Source organism: Falco punctatus (genome assembly GCF_963210335.1).
Source record: "Falco punctatus genome assembly, chromosome: 6".
In the NCBI taxonomy this organism is placed as follows: domain Eukaryota; kingdom Metazoa; phylum Chordata; class Aves; order Falconiformes; family Falconidae; genus Falco; species Falco punctatus.
This window is the reverse complement of record NC_137585.1, coordinates 61,295,806-61,313,012: the sequence shown is the minus strand read 5'-3', so window position 1 is coordinate 61,313,012 and position 17,207 is coordinate 61,295,806. Positions and strand designations below refer to the sequence as shown.

The 17,207-nt window shown below is 41.3% G+C and overlaps 1 protein-coding gene across 1 annotated transcript in view; it reads right to left on the bottom strand.

The window, feature by feature from the left end:
• Window positions 1–17,207, bottom strand: part of SYT1 (synaptotagmin 1) — a 358,390-nt gene that overhangs the window by 91,517 nt on the left and 249,666 nt on the right. The window contains 1 exon segment of the mRNA XM_080392492.1: window positions 3,526–3,710. Coding sequence (XP_080248618.1) covers window positions 3,526–3,710 — 185 coding nt within the window.

Genomic DNA, 17,207 nt, shown 5'->3' with positions numbered 1-17,207 from the left:
GACAGAAAAAAATTTCAAGAATTAGGAATTAAGCTGATAAAAGTTGCTGCGTGCCAAGGACTTAAAACCTATACACTATCAGACTAGACTGCTAGGTATGAATTTAAGGGGTTAATTTAAGTAGCCTGCTTTTGAAATCCCAGACAGTGAAGCAGAAGCTTGTTTGGAGAGTTGGTGATCCATCCACTTATTAAAGGTCTGACACTGACATGAACTGAGAATTTACCATCCTTAGGTTTAACTGTGCAAAACAAAATATATTAGTTTTAGATCAGGTAATCCCAAAATGTTTGGGCAGAAGTATGTTTAAATTACTATGCAGAATATTTTGAATGCAATGATCTTAAAATACCTATCTGTGCAACATGTCAAAGTTTGAGCCCTCTTTGCAGACAAGAGATGCAGGATTCAGAATGTTATCAAATTTTCCAATGAGAAAGATAGAAATGAAACTCAGTATTAATTACATAATGTAATTTTTGCATTTAAAATATTGATTTTCAAAGAATCCATGGTCATTTATCCAGGTCCTAATGAATATAATCAAAAACACTTAATAATATATTGTAAATACAACACAGGCCTTACATGATATGGAACAAATTCCACATAAATATCAATCAACAAGTTGCACATTATTTGCCCTACAACAAAGTATTAGGTTTGTTATCGTTGGTAGAACATAACAAACATTTCAAGGAATTTTCTCACAAGCATAATCAAACAGTTCTTCCAAATTATTTTTGGTTCAATGGGAGTAGTTGGCTAACAGTAGCCCAGGGTAACCCAACAACTGATGATCTGATTTTCCATGCGTTGCTGAGGGGGAAGTATCTCACAATTACTTAATATTAATAGCCCAGAACCAAGTCTATAAATCAAATACAAAGAATCTATGAATGGTAAATCAAAGTGCTTAAAGAAAAAGGGTTTGTTTCACACCCATCATGCAGAGAAAACAAAATCAGCATAAAATCTTTTTCAAGGGAGAACTCAAAATTTCTGCTCTGTTGTTTTTTGAGCTTGGCCTCACTAATCTTTCTAGCCTTGGAACAGCTGCATCTACGTTAGTGATCTTCTGTACTGATGATGCTGTTTTGGGGTGTGAATTTGTCTTGTGTTGGTGTCATGCACTCCAATACACCAGTGTGGCACATGAAGCGTCTTCTCTCCAGGTGGAACCAAGGCTGAAGCTGTGCACCAGGGCACAATCTGAAGTGCTCCACTTGCAATGTAGATGAAAGGATCTCGAGCTGTTTACTCTTTGTGTCTGTGCAGGACTGTTAGTTGCAGCAAGGCAATCTGGGATGGCTGTAGAGAAATCTGCTTTGTATTGCCTACTAGCATGTAGACATGTAAGTACACCTAGAACGGGCAACTGGTGTGAACTTCATTAGCTGTAAGCATGGAATGTGTACTTAAGGTCTGAGAACCAAAACAGACTGTCAGATGAAGTCTCACTATTTCCTTTATCACTCACATAATGACACTGTGTACAGTGGCCACTATAAAATGTTGATACATACACTTGAAAGTAATGAATTTTGCCAAGGTTTACTTTGTGTAAAAGTCTATGCACTTGGTGTAGTGTGTAGGCTAGAAAAGTTAACTACTATAATGAATCAACATTTTAGTAGTGGCTACTGCAATTGAGTAGCATGACCAAGAATAAAACAGCTGGATCTTCAGTTATTTTCTTTCCATATTGCCTACTGAGCAAGAACAACAAAAACTGTCCTCTGGTCTGATAATGGAAATTGGAAATAGCTCTGATAGCTCTGTACCTTTGAAATTTACCCATTATTTTCCTCCCCTTATTTGAGCTCCTTTCAGATTCCACTTGTGATCCAGTTGCAGCTAGCCATCAGACTTGTAAGGTTTCCTCATCCACTCCCCCGATTTTGCTCTTCCCCTATCACACCTTACGTGCCTGGAGAAGCATGCTAACCTGTTCCAGGACTCTTAAGACTGGCTGATGAGTCACATTGGTGGCTGCTCCATTACTGTACAGTGGCATCTCACAACTTGTTGTGGACTGCTCCATGGGCCTTATAGCTTACTGTGCTCTAGGCTTCTTTTCTTGGATCTTGCTCCCGACAGCTGGCCCTAGTCTTCGGGTTCCCAGCTTTGGCTTGTACTTCTAATCAACCTGCCTTCAGCCCAGCTTTCTTCTACACTAGATCCCAACTTGTAGAAGGAACTGCTCATTCCTGACCATTATCTTCTGTCTTTGGCTGAATAAGTGGTCCTGGACCACTCTGGCTCAACCTCACTAGGGGTCTTGGGGGCACAGACTTGAACATGCAACCACTTCAGAGTTATTGACTCATACTGAAGAGGTTTGGCCAAGCAATTCTCTAAATTTCTTCAGCAGTTTCTGTTTGAAGAATAAAGCCCATTGTCTTAGCTTGGGAAATCTGGCAATACAGTGAGGACACATGGATACTTCACATTCATTTCCCCATTTTTCTGCTTATTCCCAACAGTTTGCTCCAGGAAGAACAATACTAAAACCCTGAGTTTTATTTTCTTTCAGGATCATATTTAGGAGAGGTTTAGATTGCACATTAGGAAAAAATTATTCACCAAAAGGGTTGTCAAGCATTAGAATAGGCTGCCCAGGGAAGCAGTTGAGTCATCATCCCTGGAGGTATTTAAAAGACACGTAAACATGGCACTTAAGGACATGGTTTAGTGGTGGACTTGGCAGTGCTAAGTCAACAGTTGGACTCGATCTTAAAGGTGTTTTACAACCTAAATGGTTCTATGATTAGTCGAGCCTATGGCCCTGAGAATTAGGTCCTGCAACCTTCTGCTTCTCTTGCATGAAGCAGATCTGAAGGGCAAGTTTTTCTGCCCTTATGAAAATGATGCTGCTCAAAGGGCATTATGCTAATCTTTTCCTCCACGTTACTCAGTTGACTTACAGCTACAAGTATGCCCTGTTATATTTAATCTCCTCCTCCCTAGTACAAAATGAATTTTCCCACCATCACGGTGTTGAACATCCCTGTGCTCTTCCTTTTTGCTTGTTTTCCATCATTTCTATGCTTCCTGTTTTTTCTTCTATACTGTTGTTTCTAGCTCTGCTGAACTTTTGCTTTTGTGTAAAAAGAGATTTAGAGTTCAGAGATACTTTGTTTATGATGTATCATCAGAAATAGTGCTAGAAAGATAGACAAGCACTGTACTAGGTCTTGGTAAAAATCTTTAAAAAACGGACAGTGAAAATTGCACACATTTGCTTCATTTTTGGGACATCCAAGATACTCTCAATGAACTTGCTCCTTCCAGATGAGTCATTACATGCCTGCACATTTTTTTTAGCAGAGTAAGGAAACTGGCTGACAGCTTCATCAGTGATGCTACACCCAGATTCATCTTTTGTGATACCACTGAGAAGATGCTGCTAATGTTCCCTCTTCACAGAGCCACTACTGAGGCATGAAGCAGAACTTTTTCTAGACACATCAAACAAACCTTCAAATGCTACTCAAGAGTTCAAGAAAAGGAAAGGCACTTTACCTGGTCTTTCATGGTTTTCCCTAAATCTTTAACATCTTTCATGTTAATAGCATTCTTCCCTCCCTTCTCCTTTCCCTTCTTCTTGTTCTTCTTTTTGAACAAGCACTTCTTACAGAGACAGAAGCAGCAGGTAAGGATTAATAGGACTGCAACTATGGCTATGGCTATTAAGGCCCAAGGTGGCACTGGAAGAGAAAAAGAAACACACACAAAAAGAAGGTGGTAAATTGTTAGTAGGGTTAAATTTAGAAACAAGCACGTTTCTGTCACAGCAAAGTCTTTTTCAATGAAGATGCCTTGCAGAAATACTTGAAATCCTTTCTAAAACACCCTTTCATCATTCAAATATTTCTCCCAGCTGAGCATTTTCACACACAATGACAATTTAACACATCTAGTGGAAGGTGTCCCTGCCTATGGCAGGGGTGTTGCAACTAGATGATATTTAAGGTCTCTTCCAACCCAACCCATTCTATGATTCATGTAGTTACCTGCCTGATGACAAATACCAAACTCACTTGTAGCTATTTTGATTAATCAACCATCTGAAAAAAAATACATCCAAAATATTTACACTGTGCAAATCTGTAAAATGCTCAGCACATTTAGACAATTACTTGCTTCATTCTTTAATCGAATCCCCAACCCACCTGTCATTGTGGATGAATCTGGTAGAACTGACTGGAAATTTCCCTTCTCTGGAACGGCACACGATCCAAGCAGTCAGTTTTAATGAACAGCCCTTCTCCTCTGCCCACTGCTGTACTTGACAGACTCGCAGACTCCTCGCAACAGATGCAGGTCAAGGTCACCAGTAAAGACTGACCAAGGACAAAGGACTGTCCAATCCAAGGACGCCTGCCCTATTTGTCATCATGCCCTAACACCAGCAAAGTTTCAGTACCTAGCTATATTCTCACCTATACTTTCCTATAAAGAAAAGCATATGCTCTTTTTTATTCATTCAGTCCAAGACGCTGCACACAGCCGAAGCACGAATAAATAGCAGAGAACATTTACTATGATAAAATGGTCTTGTTACCAAGATCAGGATTTTTGGGAAAAAGGAATTAAGATGACACTTAAACACAAGAACTCCGGAAGGGAATTATCTTCATACAAATCAGCTTTAATGACCAGTGACCTCCACATTTAACGAGAATACCTGACAAAATTTTAAATCTTGTTAACTGTCATTTTCTAAAAATCTCAAAATCCACTCAGTTTATCAGGTCTGCAAAATACTCTCTCAGTGCATTACCTAAAGGTCTCTAAAACTGAAGACTGAATCAAATTTGACATGTTGACGTCAGTGAATCACAAAAGGGAATGGACAGTATAAATAGAGAAAACTAATTGCTTAAAGGAGCTGAACAGAGTGTGAAGCATGGTCACAGAAACTTCCACTACAAATTTATCAGTTCAGGAAGAGGACAGAGCACCTACAACTTCCGTACTCTCAATGTAATGACCATTTTTTCTAACTTTTATTCAAACATCCTTGGTGACAGGTACAAAAATGCAGCAGAATAGTTAAACAATAATTTCTGTAATAATTTTGTGCCTCCAAATGTTCATTAAATGCAGCTGCTATAAAAGGGATGCTGTACCATATGCAGACCGAATGGGAACTGATTACGAAAAAAATGAATGTTAAAAGATAAACAGTGAACAGATTAACAGCTGTTTATAGTATGTATTTTATGGAGTCAGCAGCAGCAATTCTGCAGTTAAAGTTGCCTTAAATCTGCACTTATTACAACTTAAAATCTGTGTTTCATGCATTAACGTTTTGCTTTGTCTTCAGATCTGGCGTGGTAACACTTTGTAGCACAACTGACTCTCCTATAATATTTTTTTTTTTTTCACCCACTGCTCACAAATATAAACCCACTGCCTTTTACAGACAATGTGCGCTCTTCCCAAATTCTAAGCTTCATGTGTGTACTTAGTCTGTTAGACACTTAGCACCTGAAATGGTATTTGCATAACACTATATCTGAGTTAATCTACAAGAGTTATGTCAATATGAAATGAATGCTGTGCTCACATTTATCAGCTATTTGTTTTGCTGCCTTGTCAGCAGTGCTTGAAGCGTGATGCCAGTGAATATGGGGAGCAGCAGGAACATGGGATGAGGTTCTGCTAGCAGGATGGTGCACCATGGGAGGAAAGAGAGAAGGGACACATCAAATGCGGGCCAAGTGGGAGAACCAAGGAATTAAGGAGACAGGGAATGTGGGTGTCAATAGGATATATATATGTATCCTACAAATGAAAAAAGCTTGTGCAGGTAGTGAAATCAGGGGTCTTTGTCCTGAAACTGTTGTATAAAGCGGTATTTTGGCACTGCTGTCTCAGTTCTCTGGAGCATGAACAATGTAGGGTGCCTTGGGGAGCATTTGAAACACTTTCAGATCCCTTAGCTTCTTTTTTATAATGCACTGTCTTCTCTCATCTGTGTGTAATTTAATCTCACCCAATAGCTCTTGTGATGCAATTAAATGATCACCAAATTAATATCTGAGACACCAAGAATTATTCAGAAATCTCTTCAAAGAAAATATGCTTCATTCTTTATTAAACAAAGCATAAGCAATAAAGGAAAAAAATTGGGGTAACCCCGAATCTGGACATTTCCAAAACAACTTCAGCATTCAAGTCTGAAAAAGCAAAAAGGAACAGATTTATTTTCCCAATAGAAGTGTACTATTTCTGTCAAGGAGATGGCTCATCTGAACATTGCCATTGACAGAGATGGCCTAATCAATGGATGTAGATGTTAGATTTAAGACAAGTGAAACTTAAAGTTATCACTGGTTTTGAATTGATGTTTTTTTTCTTTCAAAAGCATTATTTAAAGAATTTTAAATGTTAATAATTTTACATAATATGGACAAGATTTTCCAAAATTAGTAAAGACTTTGTGAGTTTTCCTATCTGTGTTCCCAATCAATGATTCTGCCAGAGAAGCTTGAATTCCAGAAAAAAGATACGGTTTTAAAAGTTAGTTTTCTATAAAGTCATCTCAAGGTGGACAGGCCAGAATGAAATGACTGAAATCACTAGTCACTTCAGAAGACTCAGGTCTAGAGCCTTTAATTTTTCAGCTTTTTTACCAACTGTGATTAGTATCTATATAAACCTTACTGACAGTATATGGACTTTCTTCTTTTTGTACAATGGCTTACTTTGGAGATTTAGACTGGTTAAGTCCAATTGGGCTTTACCCACAGTTATGCAAGATTTTCAGAGAATTTCATCTTTCTAGCATTTAAATAGACAACAAAGGGAATCCACAGTTTGAAGACTACGTCCATCCATACTAAACCAGTTTGATCAGATTCAGTAGCGCAGTTTGAAGCCTCAGGAGGTCTTCCAACTTGAAACCTTAAACAAAAGATCTGTGTGGCAGACAAAGCAGGGTGGGTGATGTGAAAAACGCAGATCTTGACCAAGCGACCAAGGTTGTCAGGGAGCCAGAAGAGCCTTGTACAACTTGTCTTACCCAGTGCCTGCACAAGGGGGTGCTTTGAAACAAGCAATACTTACCTAGGCGATCACGGAAAAGCTATTGGTTTAAGGATAATTAATACGTGCGTTAACTTTCTGGTATTTTAGTGCTATTTTCTTTGTTCTGCTCCTGTGGGCAAATAAAGAACACTTATTCTGAAGACCGTTCCACGAATTGCTACGTGATTTGGTGATTCTACAAGGCTCCTAAAGACAAATCTATTGGAAGGAGTCTGCTGAGTAGCATAGTTAGTAAATAAGGTCTTGAATTACTGTTACTGATCCAGTCCAAACAAGGTATTCTTTAGGACTTTACTCAGAAATGCAGGAATGAAGTCTATCTGTAAAAGGAGAGTGCAGAGACAATGAAATGCACGGCTTGCTTCTGAGCAATAGCAGGGCATTGAAGAGAGTAAGAAACTGTGTTGACAATTGAGGCATTTTGGGTACCAATTTTGCATCCTTCACTTGTGCTGAACATCAGTCAGACGTGTATGCAGCTAAAGGAGCTGTGAGCTCTCTCATCCTCCTCTGTTGCTTTCTTCCACTAATGTCAGCCAGGGTTGTATGCACATTGTTGGTTATTTGATGCATTTGTAACATTTCACAAATACAGCAGCTGTGATGCACTTACATTTACATTTTAGTTTGGGCTTAGGACTGCATTTTTGAGGCATATCTCTAGACCATACCCATATACCATGCCTGGACTCATGTTATGCAGTGATCTGGGAGGGCATGATGGTCCGAATGGGAATGTATGCTCTCAGAGCCCGCCTAATGGTGCTCCAACTGCAAAAGATACTTGCCCATGGGAGTAAACCTAAACTGAAGCACCACAAAGTTTGCAGCGTGGGGCTAAGTCCTCAGGACTGGCTGCTTTACTCCACTGACTTGCTTCTACTGCGCTGCACTAAACATAGCTTGTGTCCCAACCTGTCATTAAATCTTGTTGCACTGAATATGCTAGATTCAAAGGATGTATTAGTGAGTTATTCAATTTAAGAGCTATAAATTATGTCCTTTATATAAAGATATTCTTGCTTGGCCTTACACAAAATGCTTGGAGGGGTACATGCCTTGGGTCTGACATTCCTATTAGATGATCTAAAATTATCAAATGCCTCAGAGGACATTTGACTCCAAAGGAAAGACAGTAAGAGGGAATTCACAAAATGTGTACAGCATCGAAGTCTGTAAAAGAGAATAAAATCCTTAACCCTAATCATTTCCTTCCCTTTCTGTGTGCAATGTCAGAGGAAACTTTTATTAACTTAGAACCCAAAGAGAGGGAAGGTCAAGGACGGACTGAAGAGAGGAGCTGAATTAAAAAAGTGAAGACTTCCGTACCAAAAATGCTGTTCACCAACAGCTCCCAATTAAGCAATTAAACATCCCCATTTAAACTGTAACAGAAAAGGACTATCAGATGATGGCAGCTTCCATATTATTCTGCAAAGGAGGCCCATGCCATGTCAGAATTGATAAACATTAAAAATCTATGTTTCAGAGGGGCACAATACTTAACAGGAAGCTGCAACTGCCAAATAGCTGTATGTGAAGCACATTGCATTAATCTAAAGCTCTGGTAGCCTGAACATGACAGAACTGGCAGTTTTCATTTACTAAACCATAGTTTTATTTCAGCTTTTTGCACTTACAGCTTCTAATCAGGAAGCAAACCCCATATATATAGACATATTCAGACTTTCTGTATAGAAACTCCCCAGGGGCCACATTGTGGGAATCAATTTGACTTTCATTAGAAGTTACTTGAAGAAAATGTACTGAGAGCAAGGACCCAGGCAATAAATACCACTATTCACAGCAGAATGAAAACAAAGGTGATAAATGCAAAGAAAAGGAAACACTGATACATGGTAAAATGACTTGTAAAAGAGGAAGATAAAACCTGAAAGTACATATTTACAAATACTCATGATTTAAATACTAGCCTTCTATCTTATACAGCTAAATTTCCACCCCAAACACTCTTATGTATGATCTCTTGCTTTAATAGCATGTTTGCAAAATATTGTTTTCATTACATTTAACACAGATTTTTTATGTGGTTCAAGTTAATGATGCTACCTTTGACCCATCACTAGAAGTAACCATTACTAAATATCTTAATGAATGCTCTCAGACTGACATTTCCTCCCACTTCTCTGTTTTTTTTGAGCATGTGTAGTTGCATAAGACTATCTCTATGAATAGTTTATGGAAGTTACTGTAGCTTTAAGTGAGCTAAGAGATGGGTGTTCTGACAGTGAAAGTTCCCCACATGCAAAACAGTCTGTGAAAGTGCACTGATCAGATGGGCTTCACTCATTGAAATACTCCTGCCTATAGCTTCTTTGTTAGACATCATAATTTGCAAAATTATGCAAACTTCATATGACTGAACACTCCAGTTTTCGCAACTAAACGAACATTGAATTTAGCAGCAATCCTAGATATAACTACAAATTTAGCCAAGGTGCTTGGGCTGCTTGAGAATCTGACGTGCCTCTGCATGCTCCCAAAGCTGGAAGTTAAAATGCAGAAAATCACTAAAATATGTACCTGAAGGTGAACCCACACCTACTATTGGAACTTGCAGGTCATTTATGTTTATTATTGCTGCTATTAATTCACCTTTTAGGGCATGTGATAGGTTCTTTGTCATGGTAAAACGTATCTACTCAGCAGTGTATGTGCAGAACAGAACTATTTATGTCTCTGTTGCTATCTCTCTCTCCTTCTTTCTGATGTGTTTTGCTCCCTCTCTCTCCCAGCTCATCACCGCTCAGTCTCATCAGTTCCTCTGCCCTTCATCTCTTGAGACACATGGGGGAGAAAGCAAGGCAGGGGAGTTTCCAGGTGAGACAGGATGGTGAGGCAGCCAAAGCACAGAAGTGAAGCTGCTGAGATGTCTCCTTGAAGGAAGTATCTCAGAGAGGTGGCAAAGGCCTTCAAGCTCAAATCAAGAAAAAAAAAATCAGGTTTCTTCTGTATAAAGAGTAAAATGAAAATGGCCCTCTGTTAACCTGCCCATTCTCCCCTGAATCAAAATGAAACAGAATATGAGCAAAACAGAGTTGACACACACCTCCCCACTGCCAGCTGGGGCCATTCTGTTGAGCTCTTTTTCAGCTCAACCACCACTGCACAGCCTCCCTGGTGGCCACATGACTCCTTGGGAAGGTCCCTCCTGTGGTCTCTGGTGCCGGGTTGTTCTTCTCAGCAGTCCTATGGTTCTGCAGGGCTGCCAGCTCTCCTCTCACCCTCTCACAGCTCCCAGCCCTCCCGCCTGCTCCTGTCCTCCCCTTTCTCCAGCAAATACAGCTGTTTCTTCCATTCCCCTCTATGAAGGAACAGTATTTCTCCACTTGGTATGCAATAGCCCAGAGGTGAACCAGCAGCCCACCTCCCTCCTTCACAGCATGCCCCTTGTGAAGCACCACAACGTTGGTCAGTGTGACAAATAAAAACAGCCTCTCCTTTCTGGCAAAACATCTAGGTCACTTACTACAGAAAACAGTGTAGGAAATGGAAAGAATTTGGTGTAAGATGCTTTCTAATCATGTAGATAATATTTTTAGACTGATGCTTCCTATTTGTTCATGTATCTGCTGCCATAAAGCTTTTAAAATAAAATAAATGAATTCAGGCTCTAGATAATTGCCAAAGAAAGCACTTGGCACACTGAGCAGCTGGGGAAGATGAAGAAAGCTGCAGCCTCCAACCAGACCTGGAAGCCAGACAAGTTTGCTGAAGGCTTTCCAAAAACTGTATGTACCAACACCAGCTGAGGCCAAATACTTTCCTGAGAAGGGACAAAACAACCCATAGCACTAATATTCAGCTCTGATGAACAAATCTGTAGAAGCTTGAGATGACTGCTTTCCATCACGGGAACAAGTGTATTTTGTGGTTAAAACACATTTCACTTTTCCTGTGACATATACAATATGTTGCACTTCAAACATTGATTGAGAGTCTGAAGGAAAAAAACACAGTAGAAAAAAAGGTGGTGCAACTCTGACTTGGAACAGGAAATTTCAAAGGGACAAAATACTCCAGTCATATCAATCCTGGGACTCAGAAATCAAGAGAATCAGACTCAAAAGTAATGAAATTGATGGGAAGAATAGTAATGATGCGTGTGTGTATATATATATATATATATATATATATGGTTTTCTTAGCTCATTTCATTAATTGCATGCAATGAACACTGGTTTTGTTTTATCTCCCTTCTCAGTTTTCGAACACTTGGAAATATTATTTATGTCATATTTCCAATATTCGTCCTGCAAAACTGAGGGCCAGGATTGTATTTAAATTTTCAAAACATTTACCACATCTCTTACACACCAGAATTAGTCATGCATAGTACATGTTGAATGTCCTAAGTTCTAAAACTAGGTAAAAACTCCATTGTCAAGGAAGGCAAAGCTCATTTGGCAAACTTTTTAATAAAATATTACGCAGGGGTAAAGTCTAAAAAAAAGAGCTAATTTCTGATTTCTGACAAGATGAACTTATAGAAACTATATCTATCTGTAAACCAATGGTATGTTAACATATACAAATGTAACACAGGATGCTATTAGATGATGGCTTAGGGTTTGAAGGAGAACAGCTACTATTAGAAGAATTAACAACCACTGGAGTAATATACTAAGTTCCCACTGAAAGTAAGAACTAGTTTATTTGTTACTGAGACTTAATATTAATGTAGAATGTCTCAAAAAATAAAAAAAGGCTCTTATATAGTACTTCTCATCACTAGATCACAAAGTGTCCTATCAAGGAGGTAGGTAATAATATCTGAACTGCAGAGGTGGAGACACTAAGACATACAGACTAAAACTACTTTTGTTAGCATCACATGGAAGACACCAGGGAAGCACTGATCTACATTACTGACTGGTGTGTACAGGAAACAGGTTCTTCATTGGCTGTAAGCATGTTTCCAGGACCAGAGGTCCCTCCTACATCTTTGCCATCAGCAAGGTTCATGTCAGCTGCAGGTCCTAGGCATGCACCCCCACAAGTGTAGGAAGCTAAGTGCTGGAGGATGCCAGGCATATGTCACAAACACATGCACCAGAACACAGACTGGGGTGCACTGTCAACCTCAGATCCCACCAGAGGAAGCACCTCAAGCACCACCCTGGGGTGCATGCATGCTGCGTGGCTCCTGGTACTACAGAGGCAACAAAAACTCACACCCAGACGGAACCCCTCTGGCACACTAAATTGCTAGTGTCAAGTGCCTTGTGTGACATGAGAGCCAAGCATAGAGCAGAGGTGCCCTGGGTCCCAGCGCCAGGCCTCTCAAATCTTTAATCTTTCAGAAACATCTCACTGGCATCTCAGCTACTGCAGCTCCAGGAGCCTCGGCTAGAGGACCACTTCCAGATTTTCTGCATGGCTGTTTTATCCAAGAGAGTGATGCTGCTGAAAAGGACCAAAGCATGGCACTTCCTACACTGGTGTGGAACACTTACTCTCAGCAGGGTAAGTACTGTCCCACAGAGAGCATAATGACATGCCGTGCTCTGGAAAGGTTCCAGGCTTGTAGTGTTTGGGACCTGAAAACTTAATTTTGTTTATTACTCTAGATCTGTAGCATAAACAAACAGACTTTGTCATGATGTGCTATTTTGGTGGGTTCACCCCAGCTGGACATCAGGTGCCCACCAAAGCCGCCCTATCGCTCCCCTCCTCAGCTGGACAAGGGAGAGAAAATATAATGAAAGGCTCGAGGGCTGAGGTAAGGGCAGGGAGAGATCGCTCACCCATTACTGTCATGAGCAAAACGTATTCAGCCTGGGGAAATTAGCTTAATTTATTACCAATCAAATCAGAGTTGTGTAACGTGAAATAAAAACTCCATCTTAAAACACCTTCCCCCCACCCCTCCCTTCTCCCCAGGCTCAACTTCAGTCCCCATCTCTCTCCCCGCTCCCCGCAGCGGTGCAGAGGCCGGGCAGTGGGGGCTGCGGTGGGTCCATCCCACGCTGTCTCTGCTGCTCCTTCCTCCGCAGGGGGAGGCTCCTCACACTCTGCCCCTGCCCCAGCCTGGGCTCCCTCCCACGGGGCGCAGCCCTTCAGGCACAGGCTGCTCCAGCCTGGGTCCCCGTGGGGTCACCAGCCCGGCCAGCAAACCTGCCCCAGCCTGGGCTCCTCTGCCCACGGGGCCACAGGTCCTGCCAGGAGCCGGCTCCAGCCTGGGCTTCCCACGGGTCACAGCCCGCTCTGGGCATCCACCTGCTCCGGCGTGGGGTCCTCCATGGGCTGCAGGTGGGGATCTGTTCTGCCACGGACCTCCATGGGCTGCAGGTGGGGATCTGCTGCACCGTGGAGCTCCATGGCTGAGGGGCACAGCCTGCCCCACACGGGCTTCACCGTGGGCTGCAGGGGAATCTGCTCTGGCACCTGGAGCCCCTCCTGCCTCCTTCTGCACTGACTGGGGGGGGCTTCAGAGCTGTTGGTCTCACATAGTCTCACTCCTCTCTCTTGGTTACTGTTGTTCCACCTATTATTTTTTTTTTTTCCTCCTTCTGAAATACGTTATCCCAGAGGTGCTACCACTGTCGCTGATGGGCTCAGCCTTGGCCAGTGGCAGGGCTCTCTTGGAGCCAGCTGGCATTGGCTCCATTGGGCATGCGAGAAGCTTCCAGCAGCTTCTCACAGAAGCCACCCCTGTTGCCCCCCTGCTACCAAAACCTTGCCACGCAAACCCAGTACAGCTAAAACACAGCTACTTTGATAATAATGTTTCAGTTCTTATTTAAAGCTTTGAAAAATATTTTTTTTTTCCTGACTCCTGCAATTTTAATATCCAGCCAGCAACACTGTAACCAGAATCCACTTACTCTGCCAATGCGCTTAAGTATGGGACAGCACAGAGTAAATAGAATTTACTCCTCATACATTCCACGCTGAGGAACCTACCCATTGAAACCGCCCTGCTGTTCCTCAGCTTTGTTTCCACCTTCTTAAAAAATTTGGTGAAATTCTCAGTGAAATTTACTGTGAAATATATGTGAAATAAGGCCAAATGCAAAAATGTGAATTATTTCTACCTTGTAAATAATCAAATTCTGGTTGTAAAAAGTGTAACACCATTTCCCTTAGGACTTGACCTTTTGCCTCTGTCCATTATACAGCCCAGCAGAGCCATATTACTGACTTTGAAGAGATACTAATCAGATTCATATATCTGCTATTATCCAGCCCCTGAAAAGGCTTGAGATGCACCTCTTCTTCCCCCTCTGATAAGTAAGATAAAGACATGTTAAAAACTCATCTACAGCATAAAATGTTATATATATATATATATATGTCATCCACTATTAAAGAAACTGATTTATCCTGCAGTTAAGGATCATGGGAGTAGTTAATTTCTAAAATTGATTAATACTTTCAGATATATAAGCCTCTCTTGGTGTTTTTAATTTTTTTTAATTGCTTCAGCAGGAGAGCATTCACATATTGAAGTATGGTAAGTAGTGAGAAAGGCTAATTTCTAATAGGTTTGGGAACTTTTTAGTATCTTCAATGTCCAGAATGATTTAAAAAACTAATAATTGCATAGCTGTAGTAGTGATAAATTAAATACAAAAACAATCAAGGAGCAAATCAAAACTAATCTCCTTCTTTTAGCTACAATTAAAGCTTTGTTTTAAAATTTTTACTGTATGTTAGGCCACTTGCAGTACGTAGGCAGTAATTGCTCATATGAGAAGCCATGTTTCTTTTTGCGACATGTATATGTAAAAGCATATTTTTTTTGCTGGTCAATAGTGTGTACTCAGTGAAATTAATGAAGTATCTGCATTTCTTGATCTGTTATTTTATATGTACAGATATGACTTTGAACAAGATTCTTTGAGTAAATATTATCATTATTAATAGACACTCATTTGTGTGGGGGTAGTGCCTAAAGGTACCAACGCAGAAGAAATGCCTCACCAAATTAGACATTGCACATAGATGAAATAAAAAGACAGTCTCGCCTGAGAGGCTTTACAGCATAAGGTCCTGAGCCTGTGTGGCCCATCTTGGTCAAACTGACTGCTCACATGAGTTGTGCCCTTGTCCAACCATCAGCCTACAAGAATGCACCAGGCTTGTACACTACCAGGTCCAGCCTGTCCAAGCACATCACCTAGCACTCCCTTGTGCACAACCCTTACTAAATACTTGTTCTATCACCTCAACAAGATCCTCCTAGGATCCTGTCCGCCTAGGAAGTGAATGCCCTCTCTCTGGAGGAAACTCAGACAGCCATCCTGACACCTCCATATCTCACCAGAGGCCAAGGTTATGGCCAAGATTGGGCCCTGAAACAAAGGACACAGAAAACTAAGAGACTCTCCTTGGATGGGACCCTTCAGAAGGAGACCCTCCAAAAAGAGCTATGTTATTGAGCAGTTAGCTCCAGACCAACCTGATTTCAACCATGGCTCGCTCTGGTGTATTCCAGGTGACAGGTTTTAATAGGAATGCCCCAAATAAAAATAATGATTCTTCAGGCCACAGAGTCTTGTCTATTTTTGGCATAAATGGTTGTATGGCAAGCACTTTCATGCTGAACCCTCAGCATGAGATTAAATTGCCTAACCCTAGTCACCACAACTGAAACATCCCACACAGTCCATCACCTCGGTTTCTAGAGGTGTCTGTAACACCAAGAATGGCACTATAATACTTATGTGCAATTGTTGGCAAGTACAACCAGCATGAGCCACACACGTTCACAGAGATCATCAATAAGATACACTTTGTTGATCCATTGTCCTCTCAAATTTGGATGCAAGTGGATGGTAGGGCTAGGTAACCCCGGTCTTGGTGCATGGCCAGCAATGCCTGATCAAGTGCACCATATGCAGGCAAGCGCTCATACCATGTGTCAGTCACAGAGTGCAGTAGGGCAGGGAGCAGGAATTCCACTGTGCTATTCCATGCACGCTGGCTCTGATCCTGTCAGTGGAACTAAGCGAGACTGGCTGTGCCTGTATGTATGCATTTTTCCAAGGGACCTTAAACTGTGCATTGATTCAGTTCTGCATGGTTATACGGGAGAGCATTCCTGGCAGGCACCTCTGTCCTTGATGTGAAACTCCATTCATTTCAGGAAAGGGCAGACAGTAAACTGCCCATGCTGCAGGTGTTTTGAGAACATTATATGGGTGACAGTGGTTCATGAGATTGGGGGCATAATGGCGTGGGCTCTGCTGCACTGGTATATGATGCAGGCTTGGCAGGTCAGGGCAGCTAGGTGAGCTGTTCTGCAGTGTGTAGTCTGCCAGATTGCCTGGCAGGGGTTGTGCTGAAGGACAGAATGGTCCCAGGCTTGCCTCAGGCATTCAAACTAAAACCTTTGCATGACCTCTATCTATTAAGCATATGGTCAGGATACTTACACTAGCTTTGTAAATTTTGAGGGGTAGGTACCCACAGCCCAGCTATCCCAAGCCTCATCCTAGTGATGGGATGGAAAAAGACAGCCAGTTCCCAAGTCTGCCTTACCTCTGCCTCAACAAGCACCACAAAAGATAACTCCCCTTGTGCCTTCTCCACTAAGCAAAACTTCCCCAAACCCCTGGCATTAATGTGCACAACAGCTTTTGCAGCTGTCTGCTTTTTTGCACCAGCACACAGCTGTCACTATGAAGATGTATATCAGAAGACACTATAAAGATACAGTGCTGTGGAATCTGTATGTTATTAGACACTTACATTGCTAATACAGACAAAAAAAATTGATTATTCACTGACTCTATACAACTCAAATCCCTCGGAGAAAATGTTGTTTTCACCTGCTATTAAAAAAAAATAGCAGGCTTTGACCTTTCTCTTTTTAAGTATCCAGTTTCATTTTAAAAGACTGAAGCAAAGAATCTAAATATGGGTTGTGCCCTTGCCTAGTACTTTGACCTCCTTTATTCTGCAAGAAGCTATCAAGGCTGCAACCACATATCAGTAGGAGCCTTTGTAGGAAGAAATCTGTTTTCAAGGTATGGTTAAGGTTAATAGCCATGTTGCTGTTCTTTTTCAGAAGCTCATTTAGCAGCACTATTATGATGAAGATGATGATGATTGATTACTAACTCCTGCCTTTTTGCACAAAAAGCACCATTCATGATTGGCTAACATAAATGCTGTAATGG